The sequence below is a fragment of the Camelina sativa genome, chromosome 11 (genome assembly GCF_030686135.1).
Source record: "Camelina sativa cultivar CO46 ecotype springtype chromosome 11, ASM3068613v1".
In the NCBI taxonomy this organism is placed as follows: domain Eukaryota; kingdom Viridiplantae; phylum Streptophyta; class Magnoliopsida; order Brassicales; family Brassicaceae; genus Camelina; species Camelina sativa.
The window spans coordinates 28,096,705-28,117,187 of NC_141890.1; the positions used below are offsets into that span (position 1 = coordinate 28,096,705).

General features: G+C 32.5%; 2 protein-coding genes, 2 long non-coding RNA genes and 1 pseudogene across 23 annotated transcripts; 2 read left to right on the plus strand and 3 right to left on the minus strand.

Moving 5' to 3' along the window:
• Positions 1–421: 421 nt before the first annotated feature.
• LOC147934514 (uncharacterized) lies at positions 422–1,882 on the plus strand. The gene is made up of 3 exons (XR_015570473.1): positions 422–865; positions 1,258–1,326; positions 1,487–1,882. It is a non-coding gene; the product is annotated as an uncharacterized LOC147934514 (long non-coding RNA).
• Positions 1,883–3,217: 1,335 nt separating this feature from the next.
• On the plus strand, positions 3,218–4,154 carry LOC109127344 (putative F-box/kelch-repeat protein At5g38680 pseudogene; annotated as a pseudogene).
• A 109-nt stretch (positions 4,155–4,263) lies between these two features.
• Positions 4,264–8,562, minus strand: LOC104728324 (uncharacterized). Its single transcript, XM_087471270.1, has 13 exons — positions 8,131–8,562; positions 7,612–7,709; positions 7,425–7,511; positions 7,207–7,336; positions 6,876–7,113; positions 6,469–6,788; positions 6,210–6,352; positions 5,932–6,123; positions 5,745–5,835; positions 5,492–5,660; positions 5,290–5,403; positions 5,111–5,207; positions 4,264–4,620 (listed from the first exon to the last, which is right to left on the minus strand). Exons 1-13 carry the CDS (start codon positions 8,209–8,211, stop codon positions 4,572–4,574), a joined length of 1,809 nt encoding a protein of 602 aa, XP_087327396.1. The 5' UTR covers positions 8,212–8,562; the 3' UTR covers positions 4,264–4,571.
• A 6,647-nt stretch (positions 8,563–15,209) lies between these two features.
• Positions 15,210–17,494, minus strand: LOC147934515 (uncharacterized). Of its 20 annotated transcripts, XR_015572581.1 has the most exons (10): positions 17,107–17,426; positions 16,922–16,984; positions 16,764–16,836; positions 16,491–16,540; positions 16,319–16,382; positions 16,163–16,225; positions 16,040–16,072; positions 15,838–15,954; positions 15,600–15,656; positions 15,210–15,507 (listed from the first exon to the last, which is right to left on the minus strand). It is a non-coding gene; the product is annotated as an uncharacterized LOC147934515 (long non-coding RNA). The 20 variants fall into 20 exon arrangements; XR_015572575.1 differs by lacking the exon at positions 16,764–16,836; XR_015572580.1 differs by lacking the exon at positions 16,040–16,072.
• A 655-nt stretch (positions 17,495–18,149) lies between these two features.
• Positions 18,150–19,729, minus strand: LOC104724227 (chloroplast envelope quinone oxidoreductase homolog). Its single transcript, XM_010442685.2, has 4 exons — positions 19,448–19,729; positions 19,238–19,379; positions 19,055–19,146; positions 18,150–18,956 (listed from the first exon to the last, which is right to left on the minus strand). The coding sequence occupies exons 1-4, from the start codon at positions 19,511–19,513 to the stop codon at positions 18,264–18,266; spliced, it is 993 nt and encodes a 330-aa protein (XP_010440987.1). The 5' UTR covers positions 19,514–19,729; the 3' UTR covers positions 18,150–18,263.
• Positions 19,730–20,483: the final 754 nt, after the last annotated feature.

Here is a 20,483-nt window from a genome sequence, read left to right on the forward strand (position 1 = left end):
ATTTTTCATATTCACTAAATTTTTTGATATTTCTGTACTAAAAAATATATTGACATTTATGCAATGTCCTTTTAGTACTTCTATATAGAACTCATTTATCAATATTTTATATAATTAACATAAGATTATAATTTCTCATAGGTATCATTTATCAATATTTTATATAATTACCATAACATTATGATTTTGCAAATAAGAAAGAATTAAATATTATGTCATAATTAAATTTCTGATAATTAAAGATTTAAATATTAATATCATAATTTTGGAAAAATATAATGTGATGGTTATTTCAACAAAAAAGTATAATATTTGTTTCACAGTTTTTGTGCCAAAAGATCAAATCAATTTATTCTAAAATAATTTTAAGATATAAAACTAGATGATAATTTATATTTATTTAATAGTAATCATTAACACAATTTATTGCATATTATTTCTTTAAAATGTAACTCCCATGATGTTTGAAAATTTTTAAAAACAGATCTTTCATCATATGAATACACTTTAATGTATTAATTGCAATACAATTAAAGTTTTACAAAAAAAGGAAAAAAAATACAAACAAAACCTATGGTATATTTATTCTTTGAAATGTAGCCATAACTTCCATGATGTTTGACCCCAAAAAAAAACTGAAAACCCTCTCATACTACAAATTTATCTATAAATAGCTAGACAAAGTCTTCATCAAACATCATACTCTACCTCTCACATAATTTTCTAAATTTTGTAATATTTAACCTTTTCCTTTATATGACATTTATAGGTTTTGAAATAAATAAGTTGAGTCAAAATTTTGGAGCATATATAGAAGTGAATATGTGAAATATGGTTATTTATTAGAAAGAGTTAGATGAAGAAGGTATTAGGCACATAACACATTCTCACTTGTAAATGTTGTTCCGAATGCCTATTATATATCAATGTTGTAATTTGTTTTTCTTTTGATCCATTTGATAAATTTTTAATATAAAAATTTTCAATTTTGATCATAATTCATAAACCCTAATAAATTTTATATCTTAGTCACAATATTTATGCTATATTTTATACAAGTGTGTTTGTATGTATTACCCATGAAAATGAGTTTAATCAAATATTAACTGTTTCGAATATATTACTTTAAATTTGTTCCTTAACATTACAACTGTGTTTCTATGTATTTATTAACTTTGTTTCCTATACCATTTCCATAGTCCTTTATTTTATTTATAGATTATGACTTCTGATGAAAAAGGTTTTGCGATGGTTTAGGGTTTAGGGTCGAGGAAGATTTGGACGTCTAGGTGATATATAACTCATGATATGGGTTTCCAAAGCCATGTGATTCTTCAAAATTCAGTTTTTATTTTCTTACACAATTTAGTCTTAATTATTTTCTTAAAATATAATTAACATATAATTTCTTTTCACAACATTATTGTTTGGTTTATACTATGTATGCACTTCTTTCTCTTCTCATATGTTCCATTATTTTTCCTAGCCATGATCGATTGTTGATGATGTGATGATAGTGCTTACCTGTAAGCTGAGCAAGGCAATGAGATTTGACCATGTGTGCAAGTTTCACCAATACACATTTAACAAGACTCACCTCTACCACGTGTTTATCAAGTGGAAATATCCAAAGATCACCCTAATTAAGCTAATCCTAGTTGCTTTCTAGAGAGAGAGACGGAGGGAACGAGAGAGAAAAACAATGTCTTCGAGAAGTAGGAAGATTTGAGTTATCTCTTCTTCCATCCATTACATGATTTTTAGAAATAAAAACATAGAAGAAAAAAACAAGAATATCTGGTGAACAATTGTTTATTGTTCTCTTAGGTTATACAGTTAACACTAAAAAAAGTAACTCGATAATTACAATGGTATTTTACTCTTTTTCGTTGGTCATTTTGCGTATAATACAACATATATATATATATATATATATATATAAAGAGAAAAGTGTAACACAGAAAAGCAAGTTTTATTTGATATAATAATATATCAATATAAATTAACATTTTTTTTACTCAATTCTAAACTAAAATTCAGTTTGCATTTAGTATGTTCAATAGATATAAAGTACGTGATAAAAATATAGAAATATCTAACAGAGAACTTTCTTTTCCAAATGCAATTAATCAAGAAACATAAAGAATTCTACTTTTAGAACACAAACGCGTTTGAAGTCATTTGTATAATTCATTAAGGTTAAAATATTTTATTGCTAAACAATCAAATTATAATAATAAAAGTTTTAAGCATGTGTGAAGCATGCTGGTAATATATAAATATCAAAATTATTTATGCTACCTTTAGTTATCTAATTAATGAAATTTATTACACAGAGAATGAAGGAAGATCATGAGTTTCGGCTCAAGAAAAGGTTATTCTAGAAATTCAAGCTATTGTCTCGTCCTTCTTAGAGGTGTCTGATTTTAGAAGATATTGATGTTTTACAGATTATGTTAAAAGCGGACAAACTAACACATAATGTCCATGCTCAGCCGCATTTTATTTTATAAGTAATCAATGTTCTTTTTCCAACATAAAAAATGTTTGTACGTCTTGATTGTGCATCATTACATGAAGAACTCTATATATTATGGGATACAGACTAAATATTTTAAAGTAGCCTTTCATATTAACAAAAAAATTCAATTTAATGCTTAACTAATCAATAGTCATTCATTTTAAGTGACTGATGATACTTATTTAAAAACAAAACAAGTAACAAACATAAGATAATTTATCGAAACACAAAATATAAAATTTTAAATATTTTAATAAATCTAAGATATGTTAAAATTATTATAAAGTTATTTCGCGCGAGTCTACTTCTAGTATAGTTATATATCAAGATCATCATTTCATATTTTAGAGATTTCGAATCATTTTTAGCATACAAACACAATTCATAAATAAGGTTATCAACAAATGGGATACTCAATGCGATTCAAAATCATATGTCAAAAGAGTTTTTGAAAGAAATGTTCTTGGTGTCTAGTTTATACCTTGAAGCAAAATGTTTTGTTCTTGACTTCAGTCTTCTCCCAAAAAAAAACAAGACCACTGTCAAACAATTTAATCGGGTTGGTTCGAACCGCATCTTTACGTCCTTACTCTCTGCAAACACGATTCAATACAACACTTAATTAAGCATATCTAATCTAGATCTTGGAACCATTAAGAAAAAAAAAAAAAGAATCTAGACTTGTACTTAATTTAGATGTATTTGCGTTTTGTATTTCGACTTTATCTGGTTTATTTAGAAGTGATCACGTCAACCAATGCATGAAACGGTTTTAGTCCCTCTCTATATATAATAAAGTCCAATCCCCAAATTTGTTCTTTCCAAAAGTTCAAGAAGAAGCATCAACGGCGATTTCCTGATAGTTTCCTACTGAGATGTGTCCCACGCGTGACGCGTCTCAAGATTATATTATCCCACTCTCGCCCTTGTCTCCAAGAGCTTTCGATTACTCCTACCTTCACCAGAGCTTTACAAGGCCCGTTGGACCACACCGAGAGTTGTCTCTATGTGTGCTTAAAGTTAGATCCTTCTGAGAACTCTAGCTGGTTTACTCACTGCCGGAAATCTGATCAAAACCTAACGTACGACACAAGTAATAAGAAGAAGTCAAGTGGGTATGTTTTGGCTAGTCCCAATTCCTCATTCTCCTCCTGTGAAACGTTTGAGTCTCGTGGCGGTTGGTTCTAATATCTACAACATTGGTGGATCCAGATCACCTCTCTCTAGCGTCTTGATTCTTGATTGCACGTCTCACACATGCCGCGAGGCTCCAAGTTTGCGCATGAAGCGAATGTCAATATCTGCTAGCGTCCTTGACCGAAAGATATATGTAGTAGCTAAAGATGGCGATTCCGATTCCTTGAAGAACTCATTCGAGGTGTTCTTAAATCGAAACAAAACACAACTTTCACACCAAAAGCGCATGTATTGACGATAAGTGGCATGTGTTGAATAACAGAGCGGTGGTTGCTTACAATCCCAAGAAAAGTAAATGGGACTTGGTTGGATCAGTGAATGATGCTTCTATAGTTCTATGCTTTAATATGATCCTTGTTGTGAGATAGAGAACGTTTTGTACTCTGTTCTCAACATATGGTATCTTGGAATTCAGGTTCTTGCTGCTACTGTTTGACGAATGCTTCACAAGTATTTTAACAAATGTTATTGTGTATGCAACTTCGTCTCTTGATTCACTTTCTTAGTCATTTGATGTCCACATGTTGATTGTTTAGCTTATCTTGTGACCAAAAAAAGCAGTCCGACATTGCAAAGTTAAAGATACAATATCATAATAAGAATTCTATATAGAATCTGTTGTTCACTTTTTAGAAATTCTTGAAACTTACAAATAACTCATATCTATCAAGATTATTTCATACTTTAGGGAATCCGAATGAACATTATCATACAAGCAGCTCTTTAGGTTGTTCATAAATCAATACTCAATGCGATTCAAAATCACATGTCAAAGAGTTTTGAGTCAGCCTTTTTTACCTCATTGCTTATCAGAATCATGTTCTTATGTGCTCACAGCCGAAGAGACTCATCTCTAAGTGATAATAGTATTTGCATTCTTTTGTGCTCGAAGCCGTTTCATCCTACAAAACATAGGATTCACAAGAAACATTGAAATGCAACGCCAGAATATGTGTATACTACTGTTCAAACTAGCATAGACTGAAGTACAAAACCATGAACTAGTTCTATGCAAAGAAGTTGATTAATTGTAACACTGAAAGGTTCAAAAGCATATACTTTCCAGTGAAGCATCAAATTATTCATACCACAAAACATATTCAAAAGTAGAAATGAGATGCGACACTAAAATACAAACCCATGAACACATTAATGTTTGATCAAAGTTCAAGAAAAGCTAGATACAGTTCCGTGCAAAGAAATTGTTTAATTGTATTACTCAGAAATTCCAACGTATAATTTCAATTGTTAAATAACGTATACCAATCTTTGGATAGATGCTTTAGTTGCAGGCTTTACATATCTAGAGAAACAAGCAGTTTTAACCTCTAAATAGTTTCATGGCACCCTTAAAAAAGTCATTGAGCTTAAGAGAGAAATAAAATGATTTACCTTATGAAAGAGATGTATTTCTCTATCTCTGGTTTTTGCTCAGAGCTGAAGGAAAACCATTTTTCATGAGGACATACATCAGTCAAGCTTCCTACATCTGCATACAGACAAAGGAAAGAGATTAGAATTATTTTAGTCTTCGTGAAGATAAGAAAAAGAGTTTATAAAAAAATTCACACCTTGAAGCAGAATGTTTTGCTTATCATTGTAAGTCTTCAATCTCCAGAATATAAGACCATTGTCATCCAATTCCACCGGGTTGGTTCTAACAGCATCATCACTTCCTTGACTCTCTGCACACACAAGGATACAACACTTAAGCCTCTCTAAAAATGATCATGAAACCATCAAGAATCAAATCAAAGGAGTCTAGATTCGTACTTTTGGATAGCATGTCTATTATGTTTTGCATTTCAGAATAAACTTCTTTAGTTTCAGCATTTATTCGCGATACAATTGCATCACGTTCTGTTATCAACAATGGAATCCCGTTTTTCTCTTTTACTGCTTGGACCAACTCATCTTGCAACTTCTGCTTTAGTTCTTTCTCCTACAACATAAAGGTTTCAGAATGAATTAAGTGTTGTCGAAGTTAGATTGTTAAGACTTAAGACTTGGTAGATTTCACAGTTACCTTATCTTTTGTTGCACTGATCTTTTCTTTAGCTTCCTTTTTCCTTTCAACAGATTCAAGATTTTGGCTATCAATGCAATTTCTCATCACCCTGAAAATTTTATCACAATAAGTAAACCCTCAAGAAGCATATATCAAAGAGAATAGTTTATTCAACAGATGCAATTTCACAGGTTATAAAACTTACGATGTGCCAAGTGTCTCATCGCATAAGAAATTCAAAAGCTTAAGCCTTTTTGATGAATTCAACTTCTCATACTGAGAAAGGCCTTTTTTAAACATTTCAGGAGGGAAATCATCTAGCTGAATTTCTGATTCTGAAAGACATTCTCCAATTGCAGTGAACCAACTAGCATCAGTTGAAGTCAGGCAAACCGATCTATTTATCCAAAAATGGAAATCAATCAGATATACAGAAAGGGAAGCTAATAGAAAACTTATAATTTTAAAGGAAATCATTCTTACGTTTCTCCTCTATCCTCTAATATCACAGTAAGTAGTTGGATTATCATCTGCGTGAGTGTGGAATACTGTTGTCTCCTTTTGCTTCGTCCAGATAACATTTCACGAATCACACATTCAGCTTGTCCTTTCCTTAAATCAAGAGCCTAGCAAACAAGTCATATGAAGATGGTACGAGCAATTAGTTTACCTTTCACATACACAAAATATCTATGTTAAAGAACAGATCATTTATCAGACTGTGTTTAGGGATAGAGGATACCTTCCCAAAAGCTGAACAAAACTCCAAAAACTGAAATACATTTCCAACATCTTCAGGAGCCAAGTCAATGCCAGAAACAGTAATTGAACTATTGCCCTGAGGTAGTTTCACATCAACCTGATCCTCTTCTTTCTTTTTGAGAGCTGGTTTGATTCGTTTGATTTTATCCGCTACATTCTTTTCCTTAGAAACAGAAATTGAGCCATTGCCCTGAGGTAGTTTCACATCAACCTGATCCTCTTCTTTCTTTTTGAGAGCTGGTTTGATTCTTTTGGTTTTTTCCGCTACGTTACTTTCCTTGGTATCTTTAGCTGTAGTCTCTGCATCACAAAACTTTCATGCGTTAGTTTCTTTCCAACAGTAGTACTTGCGTTCTCAAGAAAACATTTAAGATCGTATCCTCTCACTCTTCTTTTTTCCTTCTACCAATACTTTCTTGGTAACTTCTGTCTCATGAACGGGATCAGAAATCTTGATCTTTTTGGAACTGCTCTTTTTCACCACGGCATTCTCATCGTTGCAGCCGTTGTTTAAATCCTTAAGCTCTTCACGTTTAGTTTTTCTCGATTTTTTAATACTAACTTGTTTTTGTTCAATAGAATTCTCCTGGTCAAGTTTCAGCGGCGAAGGAACAACAATACCTGCCTGCAGATACCACCATATCAAACAAATAGACACAAAACAAGACTCAAATCTAAGAAACACAATACAAGGATCAAGCTAGGGCAAAGCACGTACCGGTTTCACCTTCTTTGTATAAAAATATTTGTCAGAACCACTAGTCTTCAGAAGCTCTGAGACAGAAGAGAACCCAGTCTTTTTAGCAGTGTGTACTAATATCCCAGTAGGCTTTTGACCTCGTTTCTTCCTAGTAAAAGAAAACAGTTACACAAAATTAACTCTAAAGAAAAACACAAACCTTGCAAAATCCAATGTAACAAATGGTTTTGAATTACATGCAGCAGCTACAGTTGCAGTTTCCTCTGCATTTGGGACAAATCCAATCCTTCTTCAACGAAACCTCTTGTGCAGTCTCCCCATACCTATTAACAACATCAAGCCAGAATCAATAACCCAAATCACCAGAGCTTATACATATCTCTCTCTAAACACAAATCTCAAAAACATCAAATCAAATCAAACCTGTTCAATATGCACTTGGTACACAACTTAATCGGACATGTCCTGTCTTTCTTCTTGGTCACGCACGATCCAACAAGATCTGTTCTCTTTTGTCGACACTACAAACAACAAGACCATTGATTCAAACATTTTTTAACTCTAGTATCATAAACATTAATTCAATACCATAACAGATCTCGTAACCATGAATAATACACCAAAACCAGATCAATATGGTTAACAAATTTTGTCAAAATTAACGAAAACCCAAGATTTGACGAGTACCCATGTTTCAATTTCAACTTAATTTCAAAACCCAGATAAACATAACCCTAAAGAAAAACGCCTAAATTCCCAAAAAAAAAAACAAATCAATTAAAAAAAATCATGAACTTCTCACTATTGAAGACCGTTTGATTGAAAGCTATAACTCGAATTCATAAACCCAAATCCAATACCATTATAAACGATGAATGAATACACTCAATCGGAACAATTTCAAATCCAAACTTGAAAAAAAAAAAAAAAAAAAAATCAGACCTGGTGACAAGTTTTTCCAGTGGTGGAATCTTCGATCCTTGGTGTTTGTTGCTCGGTCTGATTCTTGCTGACCACCGCCATATCCAGAAGCTCAACCCAAAAAAAAAAAAAAAGCAACACAAACTGAAGAAACTGATTTGGTATCGCAAAATTAGTTTATTATGGGTGTGTGTGTGAGTTTTGTTTATCACTTGGACTCGAGTTTATTTTTTATGCTTTTCGTCTTTGGAAGAAGTGAGAGAGTTTTTGATTTTTGGTTTTCCCTCGCTACCAAAAATTTTGGGCGGGCGAGGGTTTCGAGTTTTACGTTCTTTCAGGTGTTCGCGTATATTTTTTTCATCTTATGAAAATGTTAGAAGTTCGTTTTCCTTGTATACAGTAAGATCGGCAAATTACAATCATTTAATCGAATTGGTTATTTCTTTTCGGCGCAATGCAACGCTAAGCCCAGCGGGTTGGTGGACTACTCCGCGGACCAAAATAATATATTAAAAAGTAAAATAAAATTAATAAAAAAATATACTAAAATAAAGTAAAAGTAATAAATAATTATTAAAAAATAATTTTAAATAAAATCAATGTTTAATTAATTTTTTACGGGAAATTCTCGAAAATAGTACAAAAATAAGTTTTTTTTCTAAATTTAGTACAACATCTCTAAAATTCCAAAAATAGCACAAATTAATTATTTAAAATTAAATTCTTAAATTCAAAATACTAAACCCTACCTCTTAAAACTATACCCTAAATGTGAAATTGAGAATCCAAACTTAAAAAAAAAATTCTAAAAATTAATTTTAAATATTATAATATGTTCAATAGTGCTATTTTTGGAATGAGTGCTATACTTGTCCATAAAACTAGTTTTAGTGCTATTTTAGGGTATTTCTCATTTTTTATAGATGTTTTAATTTATTTACATTAAATTATTTGTGTAATCACATACTTTTAAAAGATATATTTAAAATTATATAAAAATAGTTATGTATCTATATTAAATATTTATTTTTATTTAATATTTGAAGACCGCGGGCCAACCCGCCAACCCTCGGGTATAACCCGCTAAAATCTGCAATCCGTTTGGGCTAGGCCCGCTTTTTAACGGGCTTAATATTTAGTGTCCATACCCGTCCCGCTGAAGTACTAATTGGGCTAGGCCCGTGGACATGGAGCCCGCTTGACATCTCTACATGGAAAGACGCACATGTTTCTTTTTTTGTTTTTGCAAAAAAAAAGAGATTTGTGAGAGGGGATATGTGTTATATTTTTATTGGATAATGAGATTTTGTAGATTTTTTTCTCATCTTATCCTTTTGCATATTATGATTGTTGAGGATGAGCAAGATACATATGTCCAATATTGGACCGATTATCATCAATCTGAGATAAGTGGTTTTATTACACCATAATCATTCTTTACCGAGGTGTTACCTTGTGACACCCCAATTTCAGGGACATGCTGAGAGATCTAAAAGAATTGAATTGACCACCTATGTCACCAAAGTGCATTTATCTTTTCGGTCAAGAGTACTGAAAGAACACTAGAGTTAAGTGTGCTTGTGCTGGGGTAGTTTGAGAATCGGTGATCTTCCAGGAAGTGATTATCAGAACTGTGCGAGTGAGGACAAAACACAGGGACAAACCACGTAATGATTTGTAGGGATAGTAAATATGTCTTTAAAGCCTCCTAGATGTAGCAAACCGACCGTCGGATATAGATGGGCTCACGGACCTAGTGAGCAGCGTGAGGCCCATTAAGAAAAGGGGGCCCATTGACTGGAAATGGACATGGCCTTTTGAAAGGTGGTGGTCGGAGCGTTAGATACCTGATTTTGCAAATCATGTGCATGCTAGATGTGAATTATATGATTCTAATATTTGTCATGCATTGTAAGCATATCTAGTCAAACACATGCGAGCATAATTCATAATGTTCTGTGATTAAAGAAGTTTCTAAATTTCTGTGTTTGGTTTAAGTTGAGGCTATCATACTAATTAAGTTATGTACGTTTTATTAGTTGTGTTGTTTGCTTGTATTTTTTTGCATCTGAAGTTTGTAAAATTATATGTGTTTTAATAATAATAATTTTAGTTTTGTTATATAAATAAATTAGCTAGAAATAGAAAATAAAAACCAAGTCCAATTTTTTTAAAAAATAATGTAACTTCTCCAACGTTTAAAATGCGAAGAAGTTCCTATCCAATAGACGCACAGCGATTATGGAGGCGGATGGAGGTAGTCTGGTGGCGGACACGTCGACTTCCATAACCGTCTGACGCTGCCGTCAAGGAGCTCAGACACATCTTCTGACCGTATCTCAAGTGATTCGGCTCCTTCTTGAGACACCGTAAAGAATGTCGCACCCGCACCCACCTCCTCCGAAATAAAATGAGTCATTTTTGTTGTTTTACGTATGTTTGTTTGTTGTGTAATATTTATTTGTTTGTTCAGTTTGTAGTAGGTTTGTCTGTTTGTATTGTAATCTTCCTGTGGTGCTTGTAAAAATATTTTAACAAAAAAATAAAACTGTTGGCTACTTGTTGAGTATAATCTTAATGTTTTTTAACCATAAAATCAAATTAGGGGTTTTCCATCTTGGAAACATAATTATGGTCTTGACCTTTCTGCACTTTGACAAATGTTGAAAAACTTATTTAACAGATCTGAACACAAAATCGTGGTAGAGTTAGTCCATCTTCAATGGTGATGCTCGTAAATGACCTTTTTTTCAAAAATGTTTATAAACATAACTTAGCATCGCCATCATGAGATGTGTGAATAAAAAACCTCTATAACTTAAAAGAGTGAATAGACTATGATTGATATGGAAAGAGAAAAAATAACTTGCATTTACAATCCCCATATAATATTGCATTTACAATCCCTAGATAATTAGGAAATTACAATATGTCCGAAAATAGTTTCTAAAATGGTTTCTAAAATGATAATTAGGAAATTACAATATGTCCGAAAATAGTTTTTATAGAGTTGGGAAAACATAAATTTTAGAGCAAATAATTTGATTTGATTTTTGAGTTAAATTATAATTTATTGCTAAGATATTTAAGATCACAATCTTAACAAAGGAAACTAATAGAGATATATTACGAAAAAATAATTCCAAATTTAAAATAACCTAAAATAGAATATATATTAAATCTAATTGATAAAAACTTAGATATTATACGATAATCATTAAGTATAGCGATAATATTGGTAAGTAACAAATTAGTAAATAATAGGAGCGAGATTAGTAATAAAGATTGATTCAAATTATAAAGATTGTAATTAAGAGTTTGGTGAACGGATACTAAAAAGGAGGAAAATAGGATGCGCGTCCCTCTATTCTTGGTCCAAATTTATTATTCCTAAACCGATCTGTTTTAATAAATAATAAATAACTAGGTAACAACCCGCACTATGTGCGGGAAAAATCGATTTAAAGAAAATTATTATAAGTAAAATTATTATCTTAGAACCAATATCTGTTTGTGTCAAACATAAATTAAATTAAATTACTTGGTAGTTTAATTATTCAATTTTATTATATGTTAGTAACAATCAAATTCTAAACTAAATTTTCTGAACATAATCTAATTTCTTGATATAATCTTTTTGATTTTATTTAAATCTTTTGAGTTAGTCTATTTGTTGATATTTTCTATAAATGACGGATTATTACCAAAAAATCCATTATGAAAAAATTAATGAAATTCCAAAATCAACATATACGTGTAAGAATACATTTCACCTGTGAAATATGTGAACGTGGTAAAGAAAATATTTATAAAATGTTATAATTTATGGCAATATATATTTTGTCGAGTAACTATAACAATTTTGCATAATCTAATCATCACTTATTTTAAGTATATTATGATTTTTTTTATACTAAGTTTATTTATAATGATAAGGGTTATTGTCTCATTCATTTTTAATAGCACATAAATGAATATACAATTAAAACATATATTCCTATTCGGTTATCAATATTTCTATTTTTTAATAAATAATCTCACAAAATGTTGAGATTAATTAGTTTACATGCTTAGATATATATAAATAATCACACGTCATGATATCCCCTAATTTGTTGTCATTTTTATTTATATATGAATATATATAAATATATATTAATTGGGAATTAAGTTTCTTTTAATAAGTTAGAGATATTTCAGGGGTAATATACTTCCTTTTATAATCCATTTTAATAACTATTGAAAGCTTGTTATATAAATTATTATGGTAATAATACTAACATATAACATTTCGTTTTTATATGATTATGTTAATAAGTTATATGTTTAATAAGTTATATATTCTTTATTTTTATTAACTTTATATTAATTGATATGTTTTTATAGCCTTTTTAGAATATTTTACTTATATTGATTTTAAGAAATAAATATTTATATTAATTTTAAGAAATCAATATATTTTTGACTTGTATATTTGTAAGTAAATTTTAGTGAAATTTTGCTTTACTATTAAATTTGTGTGAGAAATGATGACATATCTGATTATTATTCAGTTAATTATTCTTAAAATAAATACAATGACATAGAGCTGTAATTAATTAGAAAATTTAAGGGTATTTTGCTAAAAAGTGTCATGAGCTCTCTGGCGGCGACACATCAACTTTTTCTCAAATGTGCTTCTCTATTAATATATAGGAGATATTAAATAATAATGATAATCTAAACTAGTGGTCAATATCCACTAGCCACCTAACCACAAACAACCAACAACAGAAATAACCAAACGATACCATTAAACCAAATATCAATATATAATAATTCAATAACCATTAATTCAATCCAACTAGCAACAACGTAAAAACCAACAACCTAGCAATGCTCTAATAACTCATCTCTAACAACCTAACAGAAGTTAGAGCACAATCAACGAGACACTAGAACATCCTCCTATTCATCGCCTTCATTCAACGATCACACTCTGCCTTTACGTGCACCACAACACATATGAGATGCACGAGTATTTTATAAACACTTAATGATGCAATCCTTCCATCTACTGGGCTATACACACAAGCAATTGCGATATCTCTAATCATCAAACAACAATCAATAACCAAACAACAACAAACCAGGACTTTGCATCGATTGACGCCAACCCATGCATCGACCGACACCAATTGGGTACGCATCGACCGACACAAGGTTCACTTGCATCGACCGACACTCACACTGCATCGACCGACGCATGCTCGACATTGCACGAAATCCCTAGTTGCATCGACCGACGCCTCCACATGGCATCGACCGATGCTCCTAGGTCAAACCGCACCGTCCTCACATTGCATCGAACGACACACCAAGTGCATCGACCGATGCATATGCCGAGCATCGTTTTCCTCCAAAGCTTCTCGCCGGATCTCCGTCCCTAAACCACCAATAACACACAACCAATGCCACAAAAAGCTTCCCAAAGCCTCTTGCGACTCAACAACACTCTAACAAGCCAAACAACACATAAAACAAGCAAATCAGAGATATCTCAAGCTTAGATAAGCCATGGTCATGCACTCACCTTTTCCAAAATGATTCCGAACCACAACCAAGAAGATACACGCTCCTAGGAAGCTCCTATAGCGATCCCTGCTACAGATCTCTACAGGAACAACCTTAAAACTACAAGAACTCACAAGAACAGCAAGAAGTTCTTTTCTCTCAAAAGCAGCCAAACTCGGCCTCAAAACGATAAATCTCCCTTTTATAATCGACTCAAGGGTTTCCTATCCCCAAAACGCAATGTTAAACTCAAACTCAAACATGCGGATGTTACAATAATTTGAGACATAAATACCCTTAATGACTCGATTTCAATGACTAATTTAAGTGGCACATTTTGTAATTATCATGTGTAATTTAGGCATGTCAATTAGGGCCAAAGCCCGCGGGCTGGAGCCAACCCGAAAAACCTTTTAACAAATATATTTGTACTTTTTGTTAACATTTTTATTTGATTGCAATATTTCATTAATGATTTATTGTAAATAAAGTTTAAAACTCTAATCCTAGTTTTCATATTTACTTAATAACCTTGCTTAATACTTTTAAAATTCTTCTCTATGATATTTTATATGAATTATATATATTTTTATTTGGTTAAAGTATAAAATTTTATTTAGTTTTAAACTTTTTCTTTTAAATTAAGTTGGTTGTAGTGAATATAGATGAATTATTAAAATTTTGATTGATTTGTTTTACAATACATCTTTAAACATTGCTGTTTAAGACTTATAAGTTTGAATTATTGATCGATAAGATAAGCCCGAAAATCCCGAAAAGCCCTGTAGCCATGTTAGAGCCGGGCTCGGGCTTTGAAATATAGGCTCGAAAATATTTCGGACTGGGCCTGGCCGGGCTCAAACATATACGGGCTTTAAAGGTTTCGGGCCGGGTCGGGCCAGGCCAGCCCGATTGACATCCCTAGTGTAATTTCAGACATTTTCAAAATATACTTCACTTTTAATAGTATTAAGATTTGGTTTATTCTGTTTCTTTATTTTTAAAAATTAAACTTTTAAAAAATTTCAAAAGATTCACCAAAATATAACAAAAATAAAAACAAACAAAATATAACAAACACTACAGTTTTTGGTTTGTATAGCTACCGAAAATATTGTAGCTATTTACATATTTTTGTCACAAATTTATGTTTGCTACAAATTAGTTTCAAAAAAATATTTGCGTCTATAAGGTTGAAGCAAATTAAGCGTTATAGCAAATTGTAACAATTTTGCTACAAATTTGCAACAAATAAAATTGTGTCAATTTGCTTCAATTTTGTCTCAGTATAATTGTGATAAATTGTTAGAAATGCCAACAAAATAAGTTGTGGCTAATAGTTACAAAAAACTACATTTATTGTGTAACTTCATGACTACAACAAGAGATAATCCATATTGTAACAAGTAGACACAAAAAATGGCACTAGATCTGTGTAACAAAAGCCTATTGTGTAAAAAATTTGCTTCTATTTATTTGTGACAAATCGATTGGAACTTTTTTAGTAGTAATCTTATTGTATAAAACCTATTGTGGAAAATCAGGGATTTTACAAAATTTTATTTTAAAAAGAAGTTCAAAAATAATTTAGTGAATTATATTTAAATTATTGAAACAAAATTAGATAACAATAAAGAACCGAAAACATAAGTCTTAAATATATATGCCTAACTCTGATTAATTCATGGTCATCACTCATAAAGACACACCATATCCTCCGCAAGACAAGTACATAAACTGGCTCGACGTTTTGGGTTCAGCTCTCTCCTTCCCATCTTTACCTCGAACAAACAAGTCCAAATTCCTGACGCCTTTAACGTTTGATGAAATGGCAACATAGGCAATCTGGATTTGAAAAGAATTACTTGAGTTATTCCTGAAGCCTTTAACGTTTGATGAAATGGCAACATAGGCAATCTGGATTTGAAAAGAATTACTTGAGTTATACAATCATTCAACCATCTATGCTTAACAATGTTTGTCCTCTATATATACTACAAAATAACACCAGCAATGAAGTTAATATCATAGCACTTGTAATGAGAATCTAGAAACATTGGTTTTCTCTTGCCAATGTCAAATCCATAAGTGGCAGCTAACATAGTAAATGATACGGAAAGCATAAATGAATAAGGCCAAGCAATTCTTTGAGATAAGAAACACAAGGAAACTAACCATGCCCTCTTAGAAGTAACGTGTCCACTACATTGTTGCTTGAGCTTAGTATGGATGCATCTCTCATGATTATCATTAGCACTGCGATCCAACAAGAGTCTTTGGGCTAGCTTCTTCCTGCAATCTCTCGTGACTTAGCCGTGGCTATACGCATAAATATACAAATCAAAGAAAAGGGAATAGAGACTGAGGAGTAGACAACCTGATTGTGGCAAGCTGATTGTGGTTTTAAGGACTAGACAGCAAAAGGTTTAAAACACAGACATGTTGAAATACTCGAGTATCGAAGATATGATCATTCGAAGTTCACAAAACAAAAAATTACCATAGAGAACTCCTCTGATCGGCTCCTACTGGCGTCAAACCACAATTAAGTTGCAGGATCATCCTGCAGCCATTGCAAAAAAAATTGTGTCATATCATTAGAAAACTATACCACAGCACAGAGTGATTTCATATAGACTGACTGTGACTGACTTACCTGCAATCCCCGGTCGACTGACAAAAAACTTTGTCGCGAGTTCAATTTCCCCTAATGCTTCAACCTTACATTATAAAGTGATATATTAAATACAACACAAAACATATAGCACCCAACCATTAATTTTCTGAAGACTAAAACTAATCATGTAGGAAACACTACGAAGAATTACCATTTCTATTTTCTGTTTCAACTTTTGAGGAGTGTCGATAACAAACTGACCTGTTACAACTCAGAATTTAGACGTTAGTGAAAGTTTTTGTTATAATATAATCTTAAACTTAAGCATAGATGTAAAATGCATATGTACTTACTCATTTTCTTAAAACCAAAATCATGTGGTATCACAATATAGACTAGCTCAAATCTAATATTCTTTTTGTGCAAAACAGTTATGTAATCAACTAAAAGTGACACATAGTCTAGCAATTAACAAATGGCCTACCCACTCAGTTCCTCAAGTTTCTTTCTATCAAACCGGTCAATCACCTCCTGAGATTCTCTTCAACACTTCATAACTAGATAGATCGAAGAGAAGCTATTATGTGATATCACAACCAACTATAATTTACAGAAATGAGACCAAACAGATACTATTTTTACCTTTGAAATTGTGGAGAGACCTTCTAGGTTTACTACTCCATTGCTGTGAAAATTTACATAACCCTAGATAGAGAGGGAGATCAATTATGAGAGCCCAAAAAGAACTAATTTGATATTTTCTGATCCCTAGAACAAGGTAACGAAGCGGAAATAGAAAGGATTAAGGAACAAGAGGCGAGACTTACCTCTGCCGATGTTTGCGGCGGCGACATGACGTGATGCGAGAAAGAGGGATCCTCTGTTTGCTTCGGATTCCATAAATTCTCGTCTGACAGAGGGATCGCCGTGATGCGAGAAAGAGAGAGAGATATATACATGGCCTCGCTATCGTTGGCTCTAGATCTAAACGGAGCTACTCAATTCCGCAACAAAACGGATCTAAATCCCACAACATCTTCTAAGCAATCTCTCTTTCTTTCTTTCTTTCACAAGATGAAGTTTAGATGTCGGGTCTCGAGAGATGAAGAGAGAAAATTAGGTCTGATTTTTTTTAAGTGTGGAAGGTGAAAAGGAAAGAGTAATATTTAACAAAAAATTATATTGAGAAACGATGTAAATGGTAAAGTTAGCATCATTTTGATAATTGATGTTAACTAAATAATTAACATCATTTCTATTTTCTGATACTAATAAAATATTTGGCATCATTTATTAAGTGATGCTAAAATTAATATAGATTAATATAAATGATACTAACTAAAAATAAATGATGCTAAAAATTGATTATCACATCATTTAATAAAGTGAGGTTAAATTTTTAGTTTTACTGGATTTGAAATTAAAAGTATTTCTACATTATAATTTGTAAGAATAATTAGTTACTAATTATTACACATTTTGTTATGATAGACAATATTGATTATATTTATAGCTAATTACTAAAAAATAATTAGTAACTAATTATTACAAATTTAGTCACGCTCCTAAATAGTGATTATATTTGTCACAAAAATATGGTTACTTATTAGTAGCAAATTACCACAAACTTTACGGTTGTCACTATTTGTTACAAATGGCTACAATTTTGTTACAAATGGCTACAATTTTGTTACAAATTTTTTTTTATTTTAATTTTGTCACTAATTAGTAACAAATAGTGGCAAATATTTGCTACAAATTTTATTTGTGACATTTTCCCAAGCTATGTCATCCGAATTTTAATTTTTTTTTGTTACAAATAACTTGATCGGCTGTGTACTGCGTCCTAATCTAGTACATATGAACATCATTTCACTTTCAACACCGATTATTTTTGGTTCCACATTGTTTCAAAAGGGTAAACAAGCTTTGAAGTTATAACTTTGACAAATTACAATCACAGACAGTCAAAGAAGGCAAATTGTTATGGTACGACTATAATCTTCCCAGTAGCATGGCCATCAATACTTTTGGCCCAAGCATCCTCGGCTTTGCTCAGAGGGTGCTTCGAGTCAATCACGGTCTTCACTTTCTCTTCTTTCACTAGATTCACCAAAAACTCCAAATCCTCAGCTAATTTTGGGATAAAAAAGAGTGGCACATATTGCTTCTTCGACATGGTTACTTTCTTAACTGCATAAGTCCATATGGCACTAGGCCCTGGCGTGATATCTATCACCTTCCCGTTTGTAGACAAATTTGGTTCGAATGTCGGGAACGGGATACTAGTTGCGCAGTGGATCACAGCATCGTATTTTTTACCCGACGGACTCATGAGGGTGGCTCCCTCAGGAGTCTTGTAGTCGAGAACCTCGTCCGCTCCTAAAGATTTGACGAAGTCTAAGTTTCGGGCTCCACATGTGGCGGTTACATGAGCTTTCCCAAGCTTTGCCAACTGGACTGCATAGTGGCCAACCCCACCAGATGCTGCTGTGATCAGTATGTTCACCTGCTTGTTTGTGCCATCCAGTTTCAAGCCCGCATGATGAGTTAGAGCATAAAGAGCAGTTAGACCTGGCACAGGCAAAGCGGCTGCTTCAGCTGATCCCACTTCGTGGGGCCTTTTGACGGTCAGTTTCTTATTTGCAACTACGAATTCAGCAAGTCCACCTCCAGTCTGAAAACAAGTACATAAACCAATTACTTTTCATGTTTAAAGCTAATTGGAGTAAGCGACTATACCTATTGGTTTGTACAAAAGATAAAAATTCTTACCGGATGACTGAGAATGGCAACAACTTTGTCACCTGCCTTTAAATTCTTGACTCCTGTTCCAACCTCAACGACCTCTCCAGCAACATCAGTAGCTGTTCAAGGTACAAACTATCAATTATTAAAAAGCCAAACTCTTCTTTTATATATACTGATAGATAATCCATCAAAGCAATATTTAAATACCAGGAATGAAAGGGAACTTGCGGGGCAGAAAAGGCCGAACCGTCCCTTTTTGAATTTTCCAATCGATAGGGTTTATACTAGTAGCTTCTACTTTTAGCAAAACCTCGTTGTCCTTTGGTGATGGTACCGGGACTTGGACATGCTGAGAACATATCAAATAAGCTCAAAAATTAAATATCAGCTTAGAGGGACGAAAAAAAAAGACTCAACCTTCAAACCGGCGGCGCCACCGCCGTAAGAGTCATACTGAAGAGCGTGCATGAGTTTTCCGGCCATTAGTACGCAGAAGAGTTCTCGGCCTTTATGCGGAGAGGCTGAAGGGGTAAGACTTGGAAAATAAAAGTTGGATCCAAAAGGTCAAAGCTATTATGTGTTGAAACTAAAGTTTTAAAAGACGTGATGGAGAAAGTGTTTTGAGTATTTGAGAGAGTATTTTAGAAAGTAAGACTTTTATTACTTTGATTTTAGCTTGGAACAACTTCACAATATCTTGTTACAAATGAGAGTAGGAGGAGGTATTTATAGCTTCCAAATTACAAAATATCTAAATCCTTAATCTAGACTATTCCACAATAATATCTAGATTATACTATTATAATTATCTAAATAGTTCAAATAAAATATCTAGAATCTTAATGGAGGTGGAGATTTTGTTAATTCTAGATAAACTCTAGAACTTGGATTTGGCTTAATCATAGTTAAACTTGATTTCAAAATTAAGTGATTCAAGTCTAACTTTCCTCTCCGCAGCCATTTCGGGTTAAGAAGATGTGAAAGTGCCTTTCTCTCTATAAAAACGGTGCCTTCCAGGGTTCAACCCTATGCTTTCTAAAAAGTCTTCCTTGATCTCAAACATACATATACATTTTAAAATTTGAATACCAAGACTTTTGGTGGTCTCATGTAATCAACGTACAATAGAAAAACAATTATTATGGTTGAAATGACAATGACAATAGGAACGCAAAACTTTTAAATTCACTATTTGGCTAATTAAGATTAGAAAGATCATCTGGAAAACATAAATGAGTGGATATAGTGATTGGTAATTAAATTTCCCTTCCTCTTGCTGCTTTGGTTTCGGAGGACAGATAGGGAGAAATAGGATATCTCCTTGTCTTTCTTAGGCCTCTTTTCCCTCTGAGATACCCTTGGACTGTTCCACTGTAGCCAATTGTGAGAAGTTAGGAGTACAAATGCAAAGAAAAAGAAACCAACCTTAATTAATTAAGGTTGTTGTAATGAA